Source organism: Micromys minutus (assembly GCF_963924665.1).
Source record: "Micromys minutus genome assembly, chromosome: 12".
Classification (NCBI taxonomy): domain Eukaryota; kingdom Metazoa; phylum Chordata; class Mammalia; order Rodentia; family Muridae; genus Micromys; species Micromys minutus.
The window spans coordinates 42,285,385-42,305,411 of NC_137981.1; the positions used below are offsets into that span (position 1 = coordinate 42,285,385).

The window sequence follows — 20,027 nt, forward strand, 5'->3', positions numbered from 1 at the left end:
AAAGGCTGTTCACTTCCCCCTATCTATTCACCATAGTACTTGAAATTCTAGGCCAGAATAATTAGGCAGTAAAAGGAGATCAAAGGGATACAATTAGAAAAGAGGATGTCAAAATGTCACTATTGGCTGATGATATGATGGTATACATAAGTGACCCAAAAAGTCCACAAGACAACTCCATCAGCTGATTAACAACTTCAGCAAAGTGGCTGGATATTAAATTAACTCAAACAAATCAGTAACCTTCCACTACTCAAAGGATAAACAGGCTGAAAAAGAAATTAAGGAAACAACACTTTTCACAATAGTCACAAATAATATAAAATACCTTGATGTGACCTTACCCAAGCAAGTAAAACATCTGTATGAAAAGAACTTTAAGTCCCTGAAGAAAGAAATAAAATAAGATCTCAGAAAATGGAAAGATCTCTCATGTTCATGAATCGACAGGATTAATATACTAATAATGACCATGTTACCAAAAGCAAACTACAGATTAACTGAAATCTCTACCAAAATTCCAACTCAATTTTTCACAAATAGAAAGAATAATTCTTGGAAGAGTAAAACCCATTCTCAAAAATCAAAAAACTTATGCAGAAATCACTATCCCTGATCTCAAACTATACTACAGAGCAAGAGTGATAGAAATGCATGGTATTGTTACAAGGACAGGTAGAAAAATCAATAGAACAGAACTGAAGACCCAGAAATGAACCCACACACCCTTAGTCACTTGATCTTTGACAAAAGGAGCCAAAATTATCTGTGGGAAAAAGACAGCATTTTCAACAATTGGTTCTGGGTCAAATGGTGGTCAGCATGGAGAAGACCCATTCTCATCTCCTTGTGCAAATCTCAAGGCCAAGTGGATCAAAGACCTCCACATAAAACCAGATATGATTAATCTAATAGAAAAGAAAGTGGGAAAGAATCTCAAATACATTGGCAGAGAAATTTTTCCTGAAAAGAACACCAATGGCTTATGCTCTAAGATTAAGAATGACAAATGAGACCCCATAAAATTGAAAATCTTCTGTAAGGCAAAGGACACTGTCAACAGGACAAAACAACACCCAAAAGATTGAGAAAAGTTCTTTAACAATCCTACATCTAATAGAGGACTAACATTTAAAATATACAAAGATTTCAAGAAGACATACTCTAGAGAGCCAAATAACCCTGTTAAAAATGGAATACAGAGCTAAACAAAGAATTTTCAACTGAGAAACATGGAATGACTGAGAAGCACCTAAAGAAATGTTTATCATCCTTAGTCATCAGGGAAATACCACCCAAAATGACCCTTAGATTTTACATTGCATGAGTCAGAATGGCTAAGCCTAAAACTCAGGTGACAGCAGATACTGGCAAGTATGTAGAGAAAGAGGGTATTTCTCTATTGCTTTTATAATTGTAAGCTGGCACAACCACTCTGGAAATCAGTCTGGTGGTTCCTCAGGAAATTGGAAATAATTCTACCTGAGAATGCAGCTATACCACTCCTGGGCATGCTCCATCCAAAATGCTCCAACATATAACAGGGATACATGTTCCACTATGTTAATAGAAGTCTTATTTATAATAGCCAGAAGCTAGAAAGAACCCAGATATCCTTCAACAGAGAAATGGATACAGAAATTGTGGTACATTAACAAAATGGAGTAGTACTCAGCTATTAAAAAAAAGACTTCCTGAAATTTTTATGCAATGGATGGAACTAGAAAACATCATCCTGAGTAAGGTAACCCAGTCACAAAAGAACACACATGGAATGTGATTGCTGATAAGTGAATATTAGCCAGAAACTAAGTTTAGATAAGCCATGATACAACTGAAATCCAAGAAGAAGTAAGACCAAAGTGTGGATTCTTTGGTCCTACTCAGATGGGCGAAGAAAATATTCCCTGAAGGGTAAAGGAAGGAGTGATTTGGGAGGGAGAATGGAAGAGAAGAGAAAGGTGGCATTCAGGTGTGGGAGAAGAAATGGGAGAAGAACAGAGTGTCAGGAAATACTTCTGAGAGGTGGGTTGCAGTAGGGAATGGGGAATGTGTGTATCCACTATAAAATCCCAGATGCCAAGGAACTAGAAGGTTCCCAGGGATGACATTAGCTAAAGTAACCAACAAATTGGAGGGAAAACCTGTAGAAACCATATTCAGAGTTTCAGCATGGCCCCTGATTGAGGGATTGGGCTACCCATCCTTCACAAAATTTTACCTCAGAATTCCTTCTGTCAAAAGAAAATACAGGGACAAAGAGTAGAGCAGAGACTGGAGGAAAGGCCATCCAGAGCCTGCCTCACTGAGGGATCCATCCCATCTGCAGACATCAAAACCAGATGCTGTTGCTGATACCAAGAAGTGCATGCTGATAGGAACATATATAGCCGTCCCCTGAAAGGTTCTGCCAGAGTCTAACCAATACAGATGAGGATGTTTGCAGCCAACCATCAGACTCAGTGTGAGAACTTTAATGGAGATGTTAGGGCAAGGACTGAAAGAGCTGAATAGGTTAGTAATCACACAGGAAGAATAAAAATATCAACCACCCCCAGAGCTCCTAGAGACTAAACCACCATCCAAAGAGTATGTATGGGGAAACCCATGGCTCCAGAGGGTTATGTAGCAGAGGATTTCCTTATCTGGCATCAATGTGATGGGAGCCCCTAGTTCCCGTGGAGACTTGATGATCCAGCATAGGGAATGCTAGGGCACTGAGGCAGGAGGGGGTGGGTGGGTGGGGGAACACTCTCATAGAAGCAGGGGGGACTGGCAAGGGTATCAGGGGTTTAACTGGGAAGGGAGATAACATTTGAAATGCAAATAAATAAAATAACAAATAAAATATAACAAGAATCTATCTCCTCATTTTATTATTTGTCTTTATTTTGGCCCAATTTTAAGCTTGCAGAAGCAAGTAAGCATAAAGCAGAATTCCAGCAGAGTGCCCCTGCTCCAATTCACAGAGAGCTGGCTTTATTTGTGATTCTTTTGTTGATCTCTCCAGACTGTGCATTAGTTTGACAGTGGCACACTTATCCTGGTTGTTACCGCTCTATACTAAGTCTTGAAGTGAGTTTTGTCCTCAACTTTGTTTTTCCAAATTGTAGCTTCTTGGAATCTTCTCCAGCTGGGAGGAGAGGAGGTATACTCTGTAATCAGGCTTGCTGTCTGGTTCGGTGTTTCTCAAGCTGTAGGGCAAACAACGACTCCAGGTCTACAGTAGATGAGTTGTATTTCTTTTATCTTTTATTGAAAATAGATTGTTTTTACATAATATATTTGGATTATGGTGTCCCCTTTCTCATCCTACTTTCTCCCTGTAGTGTGTAGTTTGTAAAAATGAACCACCTTAAATCCAGCTAGGCACCAGCAATGGTGGATCTTGACCACGCCCATGGCCAGCCCCAAGGGGCCACCTTGCCCTGCTTCCGGTGTCCAGACTGCTGCCAAGCTGCTGTGGTCAAAAGCCTGCTCCCAAGCTAGCTCTCTCAGTCTCTGCTTGCTAAGCTGCCTGAACCAGTCTTTCTTGAAATGCCAGTAGCTAAGTTCCCTCTTAGCCCCATGAAATGAAAACACTAGAGACATAATATACCAGCCAGATTTTTAACGGTAAATCTCCAACTCCAAAATGCCCGCGCAAAGAACATAAAACTCAATGGATGTAAACACAAGCTGCCCACCTAGATTGGGCAAATGTGCTCTACATTACTCTATTGCCCGTCTACGAAATTCCTACTTATTTGCCACTTGTCCAGGCCATGTGGGTCAGCTCCATCTTCATCTCCTTCCCCTCCAACCCCACCCCCTGTCTCCTCTGAACCTCTTCTATTCCTGTTCTGCCTGGAAGACCCTGCCACCATATCGTCTACCAGTGATTGGCTTCTTGTCATCCTTAACAGCAAATCAAATAACTAGGGGAAATTCCCTAACACCTCTCCATCTTCCCTCCGGTGTAGATCCACTCCTTTTCTGTCTCTCATTAGAAAATAACAAGCTTCTCAAAAAAAAAGATTGAATATAATGAAGAAAAAAAATATCACATTGAAGTTGGGCAAGACAAAACAATGGAAGGAAAAGAGCCCAAAAGAAGGCACCGGAATCAGAGACTCACTTGTTCACACACTCAGGAATCCCATAAAGGCCCCAAACTGGAAGCCATAATATATGCGCAAAGGACCTGGTGCTTCAGTCTCTGTGATTTCATATGACCTCTGCTCATGTCGATATTCTTCATGTTCTCCATCCCTTCTGTCCCTTACAGTTTCTGCATGTCCTTTTCCTTGGGGTTCTCTGAGCTCTAAGGGAAGAAACGTGATGGAGATATCCCATCTAGGGCTGGATGCTCCAAGGTCTAAGTTATTGTGTTTCTAATAAGCGCCCAATCAAAATTACAAAGTCTAAGCATTAGATCTACTCTACTTCTGGAAATGTCATGTTAAAGTAATATCTGTCTCCAAATACATCTAAATCTTGAGCAGACTATTTAAGACTTGAAGCAGTCACAGATTTGCTTACAATTCAAGGGTCACCAGGAAGTCAGTGAACAGCACCAGCCATTCCATGCTACCCTTCGGAAGGATTGCCCACTAAATTGTTTTACTGGTATAATAGAAAATAAAAATAAGGGTGCTTTTGTGATTAAATCTATGAGCCACATAATTTATTATATGGCTTAACACTGTCAAAGGTACAATTTATGTCATCTCTTAGAAAGAGAAAAAAAATAACCTTTACTATTCTTGGTATTTGTAACTACAATAGTTGATTTTTTTTAATGTTTTAAAAATAGTATTAATAAAAATTTTAGAAGTTGACACACAAATCTCATTTTATTGCCATTAGTGACAAATCCATATACAGTAGAAGAATACAGCTATATTTAGGCTAAATTTTTAGGTGCTTTTAATTCAGTCAATATATGACCACATCATTCATCATTCCATCTCCTCTTTCTAGCCTTTCCAATGTAACCTCTTCACCCCATTGCCTTTCAAATTTGCAGCCTTTTAGTCTATATATATATATATTCTGAGTCCTCTTAGTGTTGCTTGCTTATATTTGTTTTAGGACTGACAATGGAAAGAACTATGACTCCAGTTGTATATGTAGCCAAAAATAGCAATGTCTGGCATCAGTGTAAGAAGAGGCCTTTGGTCCAGTGAGGGAACGTTTACCCAATGTAGGGGAATGTCAAGGCACTGAGGTGGAGAGGGTCATTGGAAGAGGGTGCACCTTCGTGGAGACAGGTTGAGGAGGTGGGGGAATGGGAATAGGGTGGGGGGATAACATTTGGAATGTAAATTCAGAGAGTATCCAAAAATTTTTTTAAATTAATTTTTAAAAAAAGAAAGGAGGTCTTTCGTGCCTAGTACTGGGATTTTCTTAGATAAACTAGGCCCTTGACTCTATCACCCCCAAGTGTCATAACTTCATTTAAAGCATATACATACATATGTATACAAATATACCTGTGTGTATTATATGTAACTTGAGTTAAATATAAAATATTGTAATTATGCATAGATTTTTCAAATATCTTTTGTGTTATGCATCTCCTTCTAGAAATCAGAGATCAGAAAGATATGATGTTTATCTTTCTAGGTCTGTGTTACCTCATTCAATATATTTTATACTTCCATCTACTAACTGGAAATTTTCACACTTTTCCTTTTTCTTTACAGCTGAATAGAATTTCACTATCTATATGAACCACATTTTCACTGCCCATTTGTCAAATGAAGGAAATTTGGAAGCTTCTATTTCTTAGCTATTGTGAATAAATTGGCTATGACCATAGCTAAGCTTCAGGTATCTAGGAACAAGACATCAAACTTTGGGTCATATGATAAATTCATATTTATATTTTTCATAATTTTCCACACTGATTTTCTGAGTGGGTGAACCAGCTGGCAGCCTCAGCCACAGTAAATAAGGGTCCACCTCACTCACACCCTCAACAGGACCTATTGTCATTTCTTTTGTTGTTCTTAACCATTCTGACTTGGGTAAGGTGAAAACTCAGAGTTTTCTTGACTTTCAATTTCCTAGTTGATGAGGATAGTAAACAATTTTGAGAAATTTCTTAGCCTTTTTATTTCTTCTACTTGGAATTCTCTTTTTATATACATAGTTCATTTTTAATTGGGTCTTTTGTTTTCTTGACTTTTTGGGTTTTAAGTTCTTTATACAGTCTTGATACAAATCCTCTTTCAAATGTATATCTGGCAAAGATTCTCTCCAACCTGTCAGCACCCAGTGTGGATGCTGGGAATTGAAGATGCCCTCTGAAAGAAGAACAAGTGATCTTAAATGCTGAGACATCTCTACAATCCCAATGACTTTTTAAGTTTTGTGAGTCATCCCCATGACCCAACAGTTTGGATGAACATCAGCCTAGATGTTGCTGCTGCAAAAATATTTTTAACAAAAGAAGCATTTGAAACATCACACATTGAGTGAAGCACATTTTCTCCATCAAATAGGTATAAATCATGGAATCAGTTGAAGGCCTTAAGGGAAAATGGGCTGAGATCCCCTAACAGAAGAAATCCCCCATTCTAAAGCTAAAAGATAGCATGAGTCACTTCCTCCTGTTCTTGCTCAATATATTATCCTTATCTATCATATATCACTGACCAGCCAAACTGCCTGGGTATCTTACAGAGAGGTCCAGGGATATAATGTTCATGAGGGATCACCTACCCTGGCATGGGCTCTTCATTGATACAGTTGCCTTTGAATAACTCATCTAATAAAGTTAGCCTTCCACTCATATTTCTCTAAGTAACCCTAATAAACTCACAAACTAAGCAAGGCATTGCTAGGATTGTTCCCTTGTTCTGTCTTCCATGCCTGATCTTGGGTAAATAGATGTTTGTTCTGGTCATTTCAGGAAAAGCCATTTCACAACTTTAGATGTCAAAAGCGTTGGACAGTGACATATGTCATCTGGTTATTGTTCTGTGTTATATTTAGGGAAAAATATAGAAGCTCTAAGTAGAAACATCCAATTGATATCTATCTTTTGTTCCTATGAAAATTGTGTTCACTAAATTGTTAACTTTTAAAGGAGGAATGGGTGTATTCTATAGGTTGACCAATAAATTATTTGGCTCAAAAATTGCAATAGTGAGACAATGGCTAGGAGGGCTCAGCTCCAAATAGGACATCTGCATCATACCTTTTCAAGGATCAGGAAGCACTGCAGAAGACAGGGAAGAAAGAGGGTAAGAGTCTCAACATGAGGAGGAGCACTATGAAAGGTGTCTCCTGGACATGGCATGCCCATTGCCCTCAGAAGGTCTCTGGAACTGTGGTTACTTGCCCAAGATAAACACAAAGTTGAGCCCATCAATTTTTCATCACAAATGGAGAAGGGGCTCAAAAGATACTCTTACTGTAGAACTTATTGATAATCAATAATTAACAAAAGAATGGACTCATTTTCTTCAGTAGGGTAACCTCGAATAAGTTACCTATGCTTCAATAAACAACCTCTCACCCATATCTACTCATGCCAGCAACTCTCATTTCAACTTTCACAAACCAGAGTCAGTGTAGGAGGAGAAATTATGGGAAGGAAGAAGGGTTTCCATGGAAAAGTGAGGGTAGTGAGGGGGGGATAAAAAGTAACAAAGATCCATTATAAACATATAAATTGCCAAAGAAGATTTTAGAAAAGAAAGAAAGATGGGAGGGAAATGTTTCCTGAATAAGAAAGCTCCTTCCTTCAATTAACTGATAGAGTTTATTCTTATATCCAAAGAGTTTAAAGCATTGTGTACATTTCTTATTATCCATGTAGAATTTTGAGCTGAAATCCATAGGCATGCAGGAAATTTATATTTAAAAGTCGAGCAAAAGTAGAAACCCTTGATCTTATTTGTATAATCACTCATTCACAATCTCACTCATAGAAAAACCAAACACATCTAGCCCTTTATACACTTCTCTACTAACTCAGTCACAACATTCTGTACTCAGATGAGATCTCAAAGATATGAAATCCAGAAAAGCACTGGTACAAATGGATCTTTTATATGTCTGCTATAGTCTTAGGCTCATGGGATCAGTATGAGATGACAATAGACCTGCTTTACAGATGAACAAAGGCTGTGATGCAAATGATCAGCCATTTTGTTTCTGTACTTCTTAGCTCTCTCTGAGGTCTCCGCAATGCCCTCTCCCTATGGAGAAACAAATTTGCCAGCAAATAGAATATTGCTAAACTCATCCCAGATAAAGAACAGGAAAGGACAATTGGCTGTGAACTGAACTGTGACAGGGAGTCGCTTCACAGAAATATTCTCCCCAGTGGCTGCAGCTGCCTCTGTGCCCTCTTCATTGACATCCACATAAGACTTGTGAACAACCTTGGATAAATATAGGCCCTTGTCTGGTGACATTCCAGAGAGATCAGCTTTCCCCACATTGAAGATGTCCGTCATGCCTAGGGACTTCAATAGGGTGTTTAGGTCATATTTTACTGAAAGACTGAATTTAGGGATGTGAACTTCCACTTCTCTTTCCACCATATTGGAAGGGTTGGTCCACTCTCGAAGCATCTTCACATTCAGGTGTTTTTCTATCTAAGCGTCAAAACACAGATGAGTACATGTGAGACAAACACATCACCTCTATGTAGATAAGATTCTTTTTTTCTAATTCACATTTTGAATTAGAAAAAATGAAGCCAGCTTCATTGCTGGCTTTTCAAAACCTTTCATGCTCATGTGCTCCCTCTGCATGCATATATTCTTTTTTTTTAATTGAACAACTTTATTTTAAAAAACAAAGATAAATGTACAGATTTTAAGCATTTTTGCATAAAAGTATAAAAATACATTTTTGTCAGTACTTGGTTTTTTTAAAGGGTTGATAGTTTGTGTTAAAATCTTACTAGTTACAATGAGCATAAAGTACATGTAAAACAAGATGTAACCTGGAATTAGTCAAAATTTTAGTGGTGTGTAAAGATTAAGCATAATGGTTTTTCTTTTTTTTTTTTTCTTCTTGAACTTCATATAGTCTGTGAGTTTTTTTGGGGTGCTCAGAGCTCTCTGGGGTTAGTATCCAGTTATCAGTGACTTCATATTATATCTGTTCTTTTGTGACTGGGTTACCTCACTCAGGATGATATTCTCTAGATACATTCAGTTTCTTAAGAATTTCATAAAGTCATTGTTTCTGATAGCTGAGTAGTACTCCATTGTGTAAATATACCACAATTTTTGTATCCATTCATCTACTGAAGGACATCTGGGTTCTTTCCAGCTTCTGGCTATTATAAATAGGGTTGCTATGGACATTGTGGTGCATATGTCTTTGTTGTATGTTCGAGTTTCTCTGGGGTATATGCCCAGAAGTGGAATAACTGGGTCTTCAGGTAGTACTATGTCCAATTTTCTGACGAATTCCCAGACTGATTTCCAGAGTGGTTGTACCAGTTTACAACCCCACCAACAGTGGAGAAGTATTCCTCTTTCTCCACATCCTTGCCAGCATCTGCTGTCATCTGATCTTAGCCATTCTGACTAGTGTGAGGTGGAATCTCAGGGTTGTTTTGATTTGCATTTCCCTGATGGTTAATGATGTTGAGCACTTCCTCAGATGCTTCTCAGCCATTTGATATTTCTGCTGTCCACTTCTCTATATCCCTTCACTGACTTTCTCAATGTATAGTCAGGAATTCCCTCTCTATTTAGCCCTTTCCCAAACCTCTCTGTGTATTGTCCCTGGTATCATTTTAAACCTGATTCCTGGATCAATCCAACAATCTGAAACTTTGAGGCACATCTTTATGAACTTGGTTCTTGTTTGTCTTCTAAGATGCCATGTCCCTTTGTTCCAGTCTTGATGACTTCAATCTCCCTGATGCCCTTTACCTTTAGTTCTGTTATGTCTGAATCTGAACACAGTGTGCTTACCTACGGCAGTGCTTCTGTCTGGCATTCCCACTCCCACATATGTACTTAGGGTACTCAAATGGTCCTAGAAACTGACTTCTCATCATAAAGTCAAGCTTCAACATTTTTGCCTGTTATTTAAATATTACTCTTTGGTGTCTACTACTCTGTAGCCACAGTCTACAACACCAAACTACATACTACTTCCTTTTTATTGCCATCTTGTCTCAAAGTCTATAACATTTCATTACTTTTCCACTATCATAATAAAAAATTATAAGATAAAGGTAGATTTCTGTCAATGAATTCTTTTATCATCTTTCACTAGTTCTATTCCAAGTTTCCTCATAATAAAACCAAGCATAACTCAGCTGAATCCCACTTAGCATACACATACATGTGCTACCTGCTGTCCCCTGATGTGGAGGGTCTTTCTCATTCACCTGGCTCTCTTCTCTTTTTTTCTGAAGCTCACATGAAGATAAATCTCTGGAAACACCCAATTTTTTTTTATTTTGCACATGATTTTATATGAATACTAAACTACTTCCAAACTGCTAAATGACTTTAACATCTTCTACATCAGCTGACCCCAAGCCCCAAAGGCCTTAATCACCTCTGAACTGGCCACACTGTAAGCGTACCATTCTCACAGAGACAGATAAGCTTCTTTTACTACAGCTCTCTTTGGCCTAACATATACCTCACTCTGTATTCCAAATGCATACTACCCAACCCAGCTCTTTAACTCCTCTCTCCCCTCCTCAGACACCGGTGCCAAGTATTTATGACCAAAGCCAGCAAACCCTAACCTAGAAACTTGCTGACTTGGTAACCTTGACCATGGCCATTCTATGGTGTGAACCAGCCCTTGCAGGCTTCCAGCAGCATAACTGTTCACCTAAGAAAATTCATTTTATGGAATGTCTTGAGATGCTGGTTAGGTGGTGGCTAGTTTGGGGTTAGATGCTGCCTACCATTCCTTCGAGGTCTCTTGATGTTAAGAACCTTCAGCTATAATATAACTCTTCAGGAAGAAGAGATTGAACCAACAATTCCCGCTAAAACTGATTCATGACTAGTTTTGGTTCCTTTTCTTCTCAGTTGTGGTGCTATTTCCTTACAAATTCAGGTTAGCTTGTAGGTATATTCTCTGGTTACAACAGAAAACTGACCCTTAGAATAACAAAACTTTATCAGATCTCTAGGACCCATGAATCCAATTAGCAGTACATTTCATTACTTTAGAATGGTGTCCACAAAGTGTCTCATAAGCAGTATGTGCGTGCATTTACATTGTATCACCTGGTGAACCTACATGACTTTTTCAGTGGGTGGAGAGCTTGACTTGCCTGAGTACTAATGGGCAGGGATCATACTTAATGTTCAACTCCTGAGGAAAGACTACTGAGATTAGTCATGAGTCAGAAGTTGGCTCTAGACCACAGACAACATAGACCACACAGACCACAAAGAGTGAAAACATGCACACACACACACTCCTGCATGTATACAGGTATGCACACATGCACACACCATGCACTCATGTTAGCTGCAAACTGACATTGTCTGCCTCTTACCTGGCTCACACTGCCTGTGCCTACAGGCAGCAGGATGATCATTTTTAGTTTGTTGTTGGCATAGGGAAGCTCAAGAACTTGCATCTGTGGCTCCTTTATGAAGGCGAGCTTAAATGTTCCAGTCTGATACATCATGTCCACAACTGCACTTTTACCCTATTTTTAAAAGATTATAATTAAGTTGTACAGTAACATGTGAGTGGATATGTAGGGATACTTTATTTTTCTAACAAGATTGTTTGTGCTATCACTATATAATATAATGCTAATAATATAAAATATTAACTATAATTTTATTATTTTCCTTTGCTCGGGTTATCAATGTTGTAATCCTAAAATAAGTCAAAGTTAGAGACTCTAGAACAACAAGAGTATAGAGACAACTTGAGTCTCTCAGTTATAACATAGTCTTTAGCTAAAGCTATTCATGTGGGAAGTCACATGACAGGCATACCCATTATCTCTCCTAAGCCATGTGTATACTCTCTAGGCCAAAGGCATAGCTTTATGGGCTGTCACAGGAAGTAGCCACAGTGCAAACATCAAGACTTCAGGAACACTAGGAAAAGAAGAGGTTTCCACTCTTTTAGGAAGTCTCTGTCTAGTCTCGTGTCAAGTGAGAAAATCACTGTCATTTTTAACAAATAAAAGCTATCAGTAACCTACAGAAATGTTTTCATGAAATCTCTCTGAATTATCCTTAAATTAATATTGCATTTTCCAAACTCTTGTCAAAACTCTGGATACAAAATACTTACCACACTTATGTGAAAGGGGGCTTTCACTGTCTCTCTCTTCTGAAATTTATGTTGCCATTGTCCCTTGAAATATATGGCACTCACTAGGACCATGACTGAGGATGGGTCAATTGTACCCTTTCCAAATAAGTTTGTGATTTTTCCTTGGAGTAAAACAAACAAAAGAAAAAAATACTTTTATCTGAGTTGACTTGTTAATAATAGATGTTTGCATTTTAAATTTGAGGTTCAAGAAAAACTCCCATTCCACACTATAGCTTCTTCCTTGTCACAAGAACTTCCAATCTAGAAAGCAATGCCTTAGGGGTGACTCAGCTTATCCTATACCTAATCATATCTAACACTATTGTCCATTATTAATTTCCATGCTTACTTTTAAAAGGTACTCCCCACCCCGCGCCCGGCAAACAAGATGGCTTAATACAGTGGTTCTCAATCTGTGGGTCACAACCCCTTTGGGAGTTGTATATCAAGACTCCTCCATATTAAATATTTATGTTATGATTTATAACAATAGAAATGTTACAGTTATGAAGTAGCAACAAAATAACTGTATGTTGCTGCAAAATAGTATAGTCTACAACCTTAGGGACTGTATTAAAGAAGAACAGCTTTAGAAGGTTGAGAACCATTGGCTTAGCAGGTCAAAACACTTGCTACATATCTTCCTGTTCCATCAAGAGAACCTGAAATAGGAATGGAAAACTCCTAATTGTTCTATGATTGCCGCAAGAGTATTTGGCACACACATTTGCACAAACACACAAACACACAATCATCCTTACCGTTAGTTTTATTTTCAACCCAAGCATTAATACTTTTCCTTGTCTCCTCTGTAGACAGTTCAAAATCAACAGTTTGCAGTTTGGCTTGGTACAGTTTCTCACAACATCTTACATATTGCTGTAAAAGAAAGGACAATTTAGAGGAAGCCAAAAAGTGCAAAGAAGGGTCTGGGTAGAGAGTAAATTACTTCCTATGCAAGTGTGAGGAGCTGAGTTCATAACACCAGACCCATGTAAAAGTCAGGTGTGGCAGCATGTACTTATAACTTCAGTTCTCCTACAGGAGATAAAAAGTAGAAACAGGAATCCCAGAAGCAGGATAGTTTGCTGTAAACAGTGGAACACAACAAGAAACAGACTTTGTTTTAGAAAATCGAAAAGCAAAAAACTGAAACACTAAGATGTCCTCTGACTCCCGTATACACATGTACATCAAGTATTCACACATGCAGCAACACACACCCACCCACCCAAACATATGCACAGGAACACACACATATATATGCAAACATACATACACACACACACACACACACACACACACACACAAAACTCTTTCAGCTTAGAATGTTCTAAAGACCTAACACAGAGACAAAAATCTGGTGCTATGAGAAGCTAAAATGAAATAATATTTGTGAATACTTGTATTTAAATCCAAAGATTTCAAAGTAAAAGATAATGTTTAGATATTGTGAAGCTCAAAAAGAAAGAAGGCCAGAATGTGGATGCCTCAGTCCTTCTTATAAGGGATAACAAAACACTCATGGGAAAAAATACAGGGACAAATAGAGGAGCAGGGAATTAAAGAAAATATCATCCAGATACTGCCTCACCTGGGGATCCATCCCATATGCAGCCACCAAACCCAAGCACTATTGCTGATGCCAAGAAGTGCTTACTGGCAGGAGCCAGATATGAATGTCTCATTAGAGGCACTGTCAGAGCCATACTGATACAAATAAAGATGCTTGCAGATAACCATCGGACTGAACCTGGGTACCCCAAATAAAGGAGCTAGAGAAAGGACTGAAGGAACTGAAAAGGTCTGTAACCCCATGGGAAGAACAACATTATCAACTAACCAAACCCTCCAGAGCTTCCAGGGACTAAAACACCAACCAATGAGTACACATGGAAAAACCCATGGCTCCAGTTGCATATGTAGCAGAGGGTAGCATTGTCTGGGATGAATGGGAGGAGAGGCCTTTGGTACAGTGAAGGCTTGTTTTTCCAGTGTAGGGGAACACCCAGGCAATGAGGTGGAAAAGGGTTGTTGGGAGGAAGAACATCTTCATGGAAGCAAGGGGAAGGGGAGGTAAGATGACAGTGAGGGAAAAGGGGATAACATTTAATGTAAATGCAGAGAATATCCAATAAAAATGAAAAAAAAGAAAAAATATCCAGAAATATTTGACTCTTTTCCCATTATACCACAGGCTTTCTATTTTTATATATTTAAAAAAATTATTAGATACACTCTGTGTGTTTACATTTAAAATATTATCCTATCCCCAATCCCTTCTCCACCTCCACTTATCTTCACCAAAGTGCACTTGCTCCTAATCACCATCTCCACCCCAGTGCCTTGGATTTCTTTACATTGGAAGAATGTGCCCTCCGTGGACCAAAGGCCTCTTCTTCCATGATGATTTGAAGGGACTTTGACCAGATGACTTTGATAAAGTGTCTTTGTCTGTAATGGACTTATTAAATTGAGACAGGCTATGTCTCCAACATTCTATCAGTTCCCTGCACAACAGAAGAGGCCATCAAGATGGCCCCTGGTCCCACAATAGGACATTATAAATCTAACTGGTTAAAGATAATACCTCTCCAGTTCAGTACCTACCCAATGAAGAGAAAGATGTAACTTAACAGGGATAGGAGTCTAGCACAGAAGTTATGTGTTCAGCCATTCTTCTACTTCATAAAAATATATGTTCATACACTGCAGAACAGTACCAGAGGGGACAGCCAACAGTGGATGTCATCCAGAGGCAGAATGACACAGAGCCCTCCTAAACCAGTCCATTAGCCTCTTTATAATGTCCTCTTTTTTATCCCCTATCTCATCCTTTATGGTATCTCATACTCTGAAAATAGTGGGATGCAAGCCCTAGAATTTTCAAATATCATTACTGTCCTAGGGTGGGTGTGTGCTATAGACATTAGGCTGAAAATAAGTTCATGGTTCTCAATGTCAACAGATCTACTTCAAATCCAAAGAAGTTGATTAGGCTTTTTTACAGTAGTACATTCAAATCAAAACGATGCATTTCATACAGTGGGCACCTTTTTTTATGACTATCCCTATGTTTTTCTCTTCAAAGTAAAGAGCAACAGTGTTTGCAAGAAAAAAAATAGTTAAGTATAATGGCTAAATGGCTTTCTTCTTACCTCAAGAACAAATTCAAAACCACCACTCCAAATCAACAGTTATTTACTTTTGTGTCTGGGTCACTGTTTGGGAGAGGCAAAGAGGAAAGTATAGCAGCTCAAAGGAAATAATTCATGACTTCCATCACTGCAGGCACTCAATACAAAACATTTTCATGAGCTTCTGTCAGAGTAGAAGGAAGAATCTTAGAATATTTGCAGTACCAAGGTGGTCCACCCACCTCAGATGCAAGAATTCTATCAGAGATGTGTGGTGTCCAAAACAGCTTAAACAGCAAAAGTTCTAAAGAAAACAGAAATTTGAAGCTTCTTCTCAAAACTTCAGTAATCCTCAGTCAGAGATGAACCAAAGACAGCAAAGAGCATTTCATTACAGGAAGAAGGTTTGAGTTTAGATAAGAATCAAATCTCAATCTGGAAAATTATCACTGTGACTCTTGTCAATTGAAATTTTCAGAATCTGTTTTATAGCCTTTAGAAACCAGGAAAACTTTGTGTCTGTGACATAGCACAAGGAAATGATCATATGAGGCAATGCCTGTGATGAGCTCAGAAGTAATTGTCAGTGGGGATTACATGGAAACATTCAGTGAAACTGTACACGTCAGTGTTGGTAAGTAAGAACTGAAATCCATCTCTAATTTTGAAGCTAGAAAAATATCTAATCCTCTTACTTTAAAGAGAGAACTGACTTACTCAAAGTCATATGTGTAAGTAGAAGAAAAATTTTCATCTCTTAGCCCATAATTGAATGTGCTTTCTACTACCTCTTGATAGTCTACTATCAGGGACTTCTGCTAAAGATCAGAAATGTATTTCACTTTTCTCCTCATCTGAAAATGGCAACTCTTACAAATTTGCTTCACCTCTGACCTTAGTTCTTATACAGCTTTAGGGATTTGGCCAAGAAAGGAAGTTTCATATGATATTGCAGAACTCTACGTGAGAATTTTGATAAAGCCACATCTTGGAAACTCTAAGCTCAAATTCAACATTGTAGCAATATCATGAGCTCTGCTCAGTCTCCCTTGATGTTCTATATAAAATTCATTTGTGCTCACCTTGTGGAATGTTATTGACTTTGTCCCGTAGATTCTGTTAGCAATGCTGAGGGAATTCTGTTGGTTAATGTGGGAGACCAGAGCTCTGAACTCAGGATGCATCCTTCCACCATGGCTGCACTGGAAGTGGTGAACAAAAAAGACACATGATTGATTTCTGGCCACTAAAGAGTTAGAAATAATAAAAAGCAATACCTGTAAAGTGAGATGTTTGCCTTCCAATAGACAGCAGCAAACATAATGGGATGAACTTGATTTCTTTTAGAAAACTGATCTCAGCTGACCTTGCAGGCTCATATGTACTTACTTGATGATCCTAATAGTTTATTCCAAAAGCTTAAGTTTTCATAAACAAAGAGGTTCTAATGCAAGTTCTGTAGCTGCCAGTGAATTTATATTTCTATTTTCAGTGTTTAGCCTTTTTTTATATATTTTTGATAGTTTGTTCCTTGTATCCTTCTTATATTCTATGCATTGTGGTCATATTTACTCCTGCATTGCCATCTCTTCCCCTTATATTTTTGTTGACCCTTCTTCCCAACCAAGACATAGTATTGCTAGATAGGCTTGGCTCAAACTCATTATGTCTGCCAGTCTGACATTGAACTTGGTAGCAATTCCCCTGCCTCTAACTGCTGAGAATACAAGCATGAATCAACTCACCCAAGCAATGGCTCAGTTTTCTGAATGGCTACTTAAACCAATACTTTAACCTTCACTAACAAGATTTAATACATTCACTTGTTCTGTGCAGTAGCAGTTCTGCTGGTTTGCAACTGTAATACATATGAATGAAGATTAAGAATTCACAGATGCCATAAAGGTAATACCTACATTTCCTGAATAGTGGGTCCTAATAAGTAGGGTTTCTGAGAAGGTTTCAATTATGTCTGTGTATGTGCATGTGCCTGTGACTATGTCTGTGTCTGCATTTATACACATTTATCCATATACCCATGAACTACTAAAAATACTATCTTGAGAGAATTCTATGTAAATGAGTGAATATACCCCTTTGAGAATAACTAAGTACCATTGGCCCAGAGCATGTGGATGAAGCTGCATCGGGGACATGTATTTTGGCTTTTATGTAATTAAAAGCCAATCATTTCTCAGTGGTTCTCAGTAGAATGACAATACAAGGTGCCTGGGTAAATCTGGCACCATCAACAGCAGACAAGGGCACAGAACCAAAAAGTCTGAATGACAATTAAAGGCCTGGATAGAGAGGCTTTGTCCTTGTTGCTGTCATTATTACCATAGGCTAAATTCAACACTCTGCCATGGTCATGGGGAACATTAACAGAGGACGCTAGGACAGAGCTGGCTTCTTCTGGCCCCAGAGAAGGACTCCACTTCTCCAGACTGGAGGATGGCTTCATGGTAGTAAGGCTGAGAGTACTTTGTGTGGTTTGAAGCACTGAGAGCAGCATACCTCAGAAGAATTTTTCATCTTAGCTTTTAAGAAACCCGAAAAGTTGTCATAGTGGAGCACCTGGAAAAAGAAAAGAGATTAAGTGGCCACAAAAGTAATGTACGATCTACTAAGTCTGAGACCTGCATTCATGCTTCCTTTTCAGGTCAAAATCAGTATCAGTAGATGTCATCTAATAGTATTATGTTCCAGGTCCTGAGTATAGTCCTCAGGTGTCTTATTTAACCCTCCCAACAACTGCACAGGTAAACTCTATCACCTGCATTTGATGTCTGAAAAACTGAGATCAGAAATGACAAGTACCCTCACCCCAGTTTATAGTCTACCAGGTCCTAGGAGCAGAACTCTGTAATGGCAATCCACTCTACCTTCCTCCTGCTCCTCAGGCCTTTAACTAGAGAATGGCTCACAGGGATCCCTGGAAACAGTAACAGTTTCCTAGTAAAGTAACATCAAGACAAGAAACTATACTAAGAGTTATCAAGAGCTGTTTTTTAGACATTCAGAGTAATAAAAATTCATAGACTGGAAAGATCTTGCAGCCAGGGTCATGTGACATGTCATCGTTCCTCTGTTTTCCTGGTTGTAAAATGGGAATAATAATCTCTGCCTACAAATAGAGTTGGCATGAAGAAATTTAGTAACAAATTGCTTTTAAAAAATATTTAAAATCTTATAAGGCTTTTGGGTTTAAAATTTTAGAGGGAAAAATAATAAGTACCAAAAATGTGTACTCTATTATGTCAAATTGCCAAAATAGAAGTGATATGGAGGGGCTGAACTAGGTCCCCTACACGCTTGTAGCAGATATCCAGCTTGTTCTTCATGTGAGTTCCTTAGCAATTGGAGGGAGGGCTGTTTCTGACTCTGCTGCCTACCATTGGATCACCTTCCCCTACTTGGACTGCCTGGTTGAACCTCAGTGGGAGAGGAAGGTTTTAGTCCTGCTGGGACTAGATGTCCCATGGTGAGGTGGTGACCCCTAGTCTCTGAGGAGAAGCAGGGTAGTAAGTGAGGGATTTGCAAAGGCAGCACTAGGAGGAGATCAGTGTGAAGCTGCTATTGGGGTGCAATGTCAATAAAAGTGTAAGAAAAGTGGAAACGGTCACTGAAGAAATGAATTTGATATAAAAGCAGCCATGTACTGCACTGATTTGCGTCAAACTTTTGCCTCTCTGACAAACGTGACTTACCTAAGCACGCCTTTTTATTGAACAATATATTTCCTAATGAAAATGGCTGAAGTCTGTCAGACAAGAGGGACACATGAAAAATGTCTGGTTTCTGGGGGTGTTCTTCTTTATATTACCTTTTCCATTTGCTCGGCGCTCTTTCCCCTGGCACCCAGGAGAAGCATACTTAGAGCATAAAACGTAGTGAGAGGGGAAAAGAAGATGTTTTCTCCCACGGTGCCACTGCTCAGCTCTTTGAACACATCGAGGCAAAATTCAGTATTTGCTGTGGTGATGGAATCCATTCTTTCCCCAAACAATGCCTATAGCAGAGCAGAAATACTTCAGCCCTTGTGTGTGTGCTTACTTTCTACACCTTAGGACACCCCTTTCCTGGAATGTGTGTATAAAATCTTTATGCTTCACAGACTCGGACAAGCAATCGTTTTCCCACCAGTCTGGTCCTGTTCAGAACCTCACAGAAGAGTATCAGCTCTCCACTCGGTTTCCCACAAACAACCTGACACCTGACACAGTTTTATCCCCTCCTTGGCACTTTTCCAAGAATGTGGAGTAAAGCTAGGGACATGCCCCAGTCAGAGCCATAGCTAGAGAGGAGCAGGAGAGGAAAAACCCAGGAGAAAGAAGGTTGATGCTGCAGTGTCTGTTATTTTCTGGAAAGGGCATATCAAGAAAGAAAATTTAGACCTACAGACATTGATGGAGCGCCAGGGAGAATGGAGAGCCAGCCATAGAAACAGTAACAATCAAGCGTACTTTCTGGCAACAAGGAGACTTTATTCTTTATTGTCAACAAATACTTCTTTGCTTTGTCTCCCTGGTAGTCAATCTCTTACATCCAGGGTCTTTCTCCATTGCTATCAACTGTTCATCAAAAGTCATCAAACTTCAGACGCGAGTCTTATCT

General features: G+C 39.0%; 1 protein-coding gene across 1 annotated transcript; it reads right to left on the minus strand.

The window, feature by feature from the left end:
• Positions 1-8,192: 8,192 nt before the first annotated feature.
• Positions 8,193-19,404, minus strand: SERPINB11 (serpin family B member 11; the record flags this gene model as incomplete). Its single annotated transcript, XM_080925886.1, has 7 exons — positions 8,193-8,594; positions 11,492-11,647; positions 12,250-12,392; positions 13,035-13,152; positions 16,493-16,612; positions 17,928-17,987; positions 19,237-19,404. 7 exons carry the CDS (start codon positions 19,402-19,404, stop codon positions 8,193-8,195), a joined length of 1,167 nt encoding a protein of 388 aa, XP_080782012.1.
• Between the last annotated feature and the right edge of the window lie 623 nt (positions 19,405-20,027).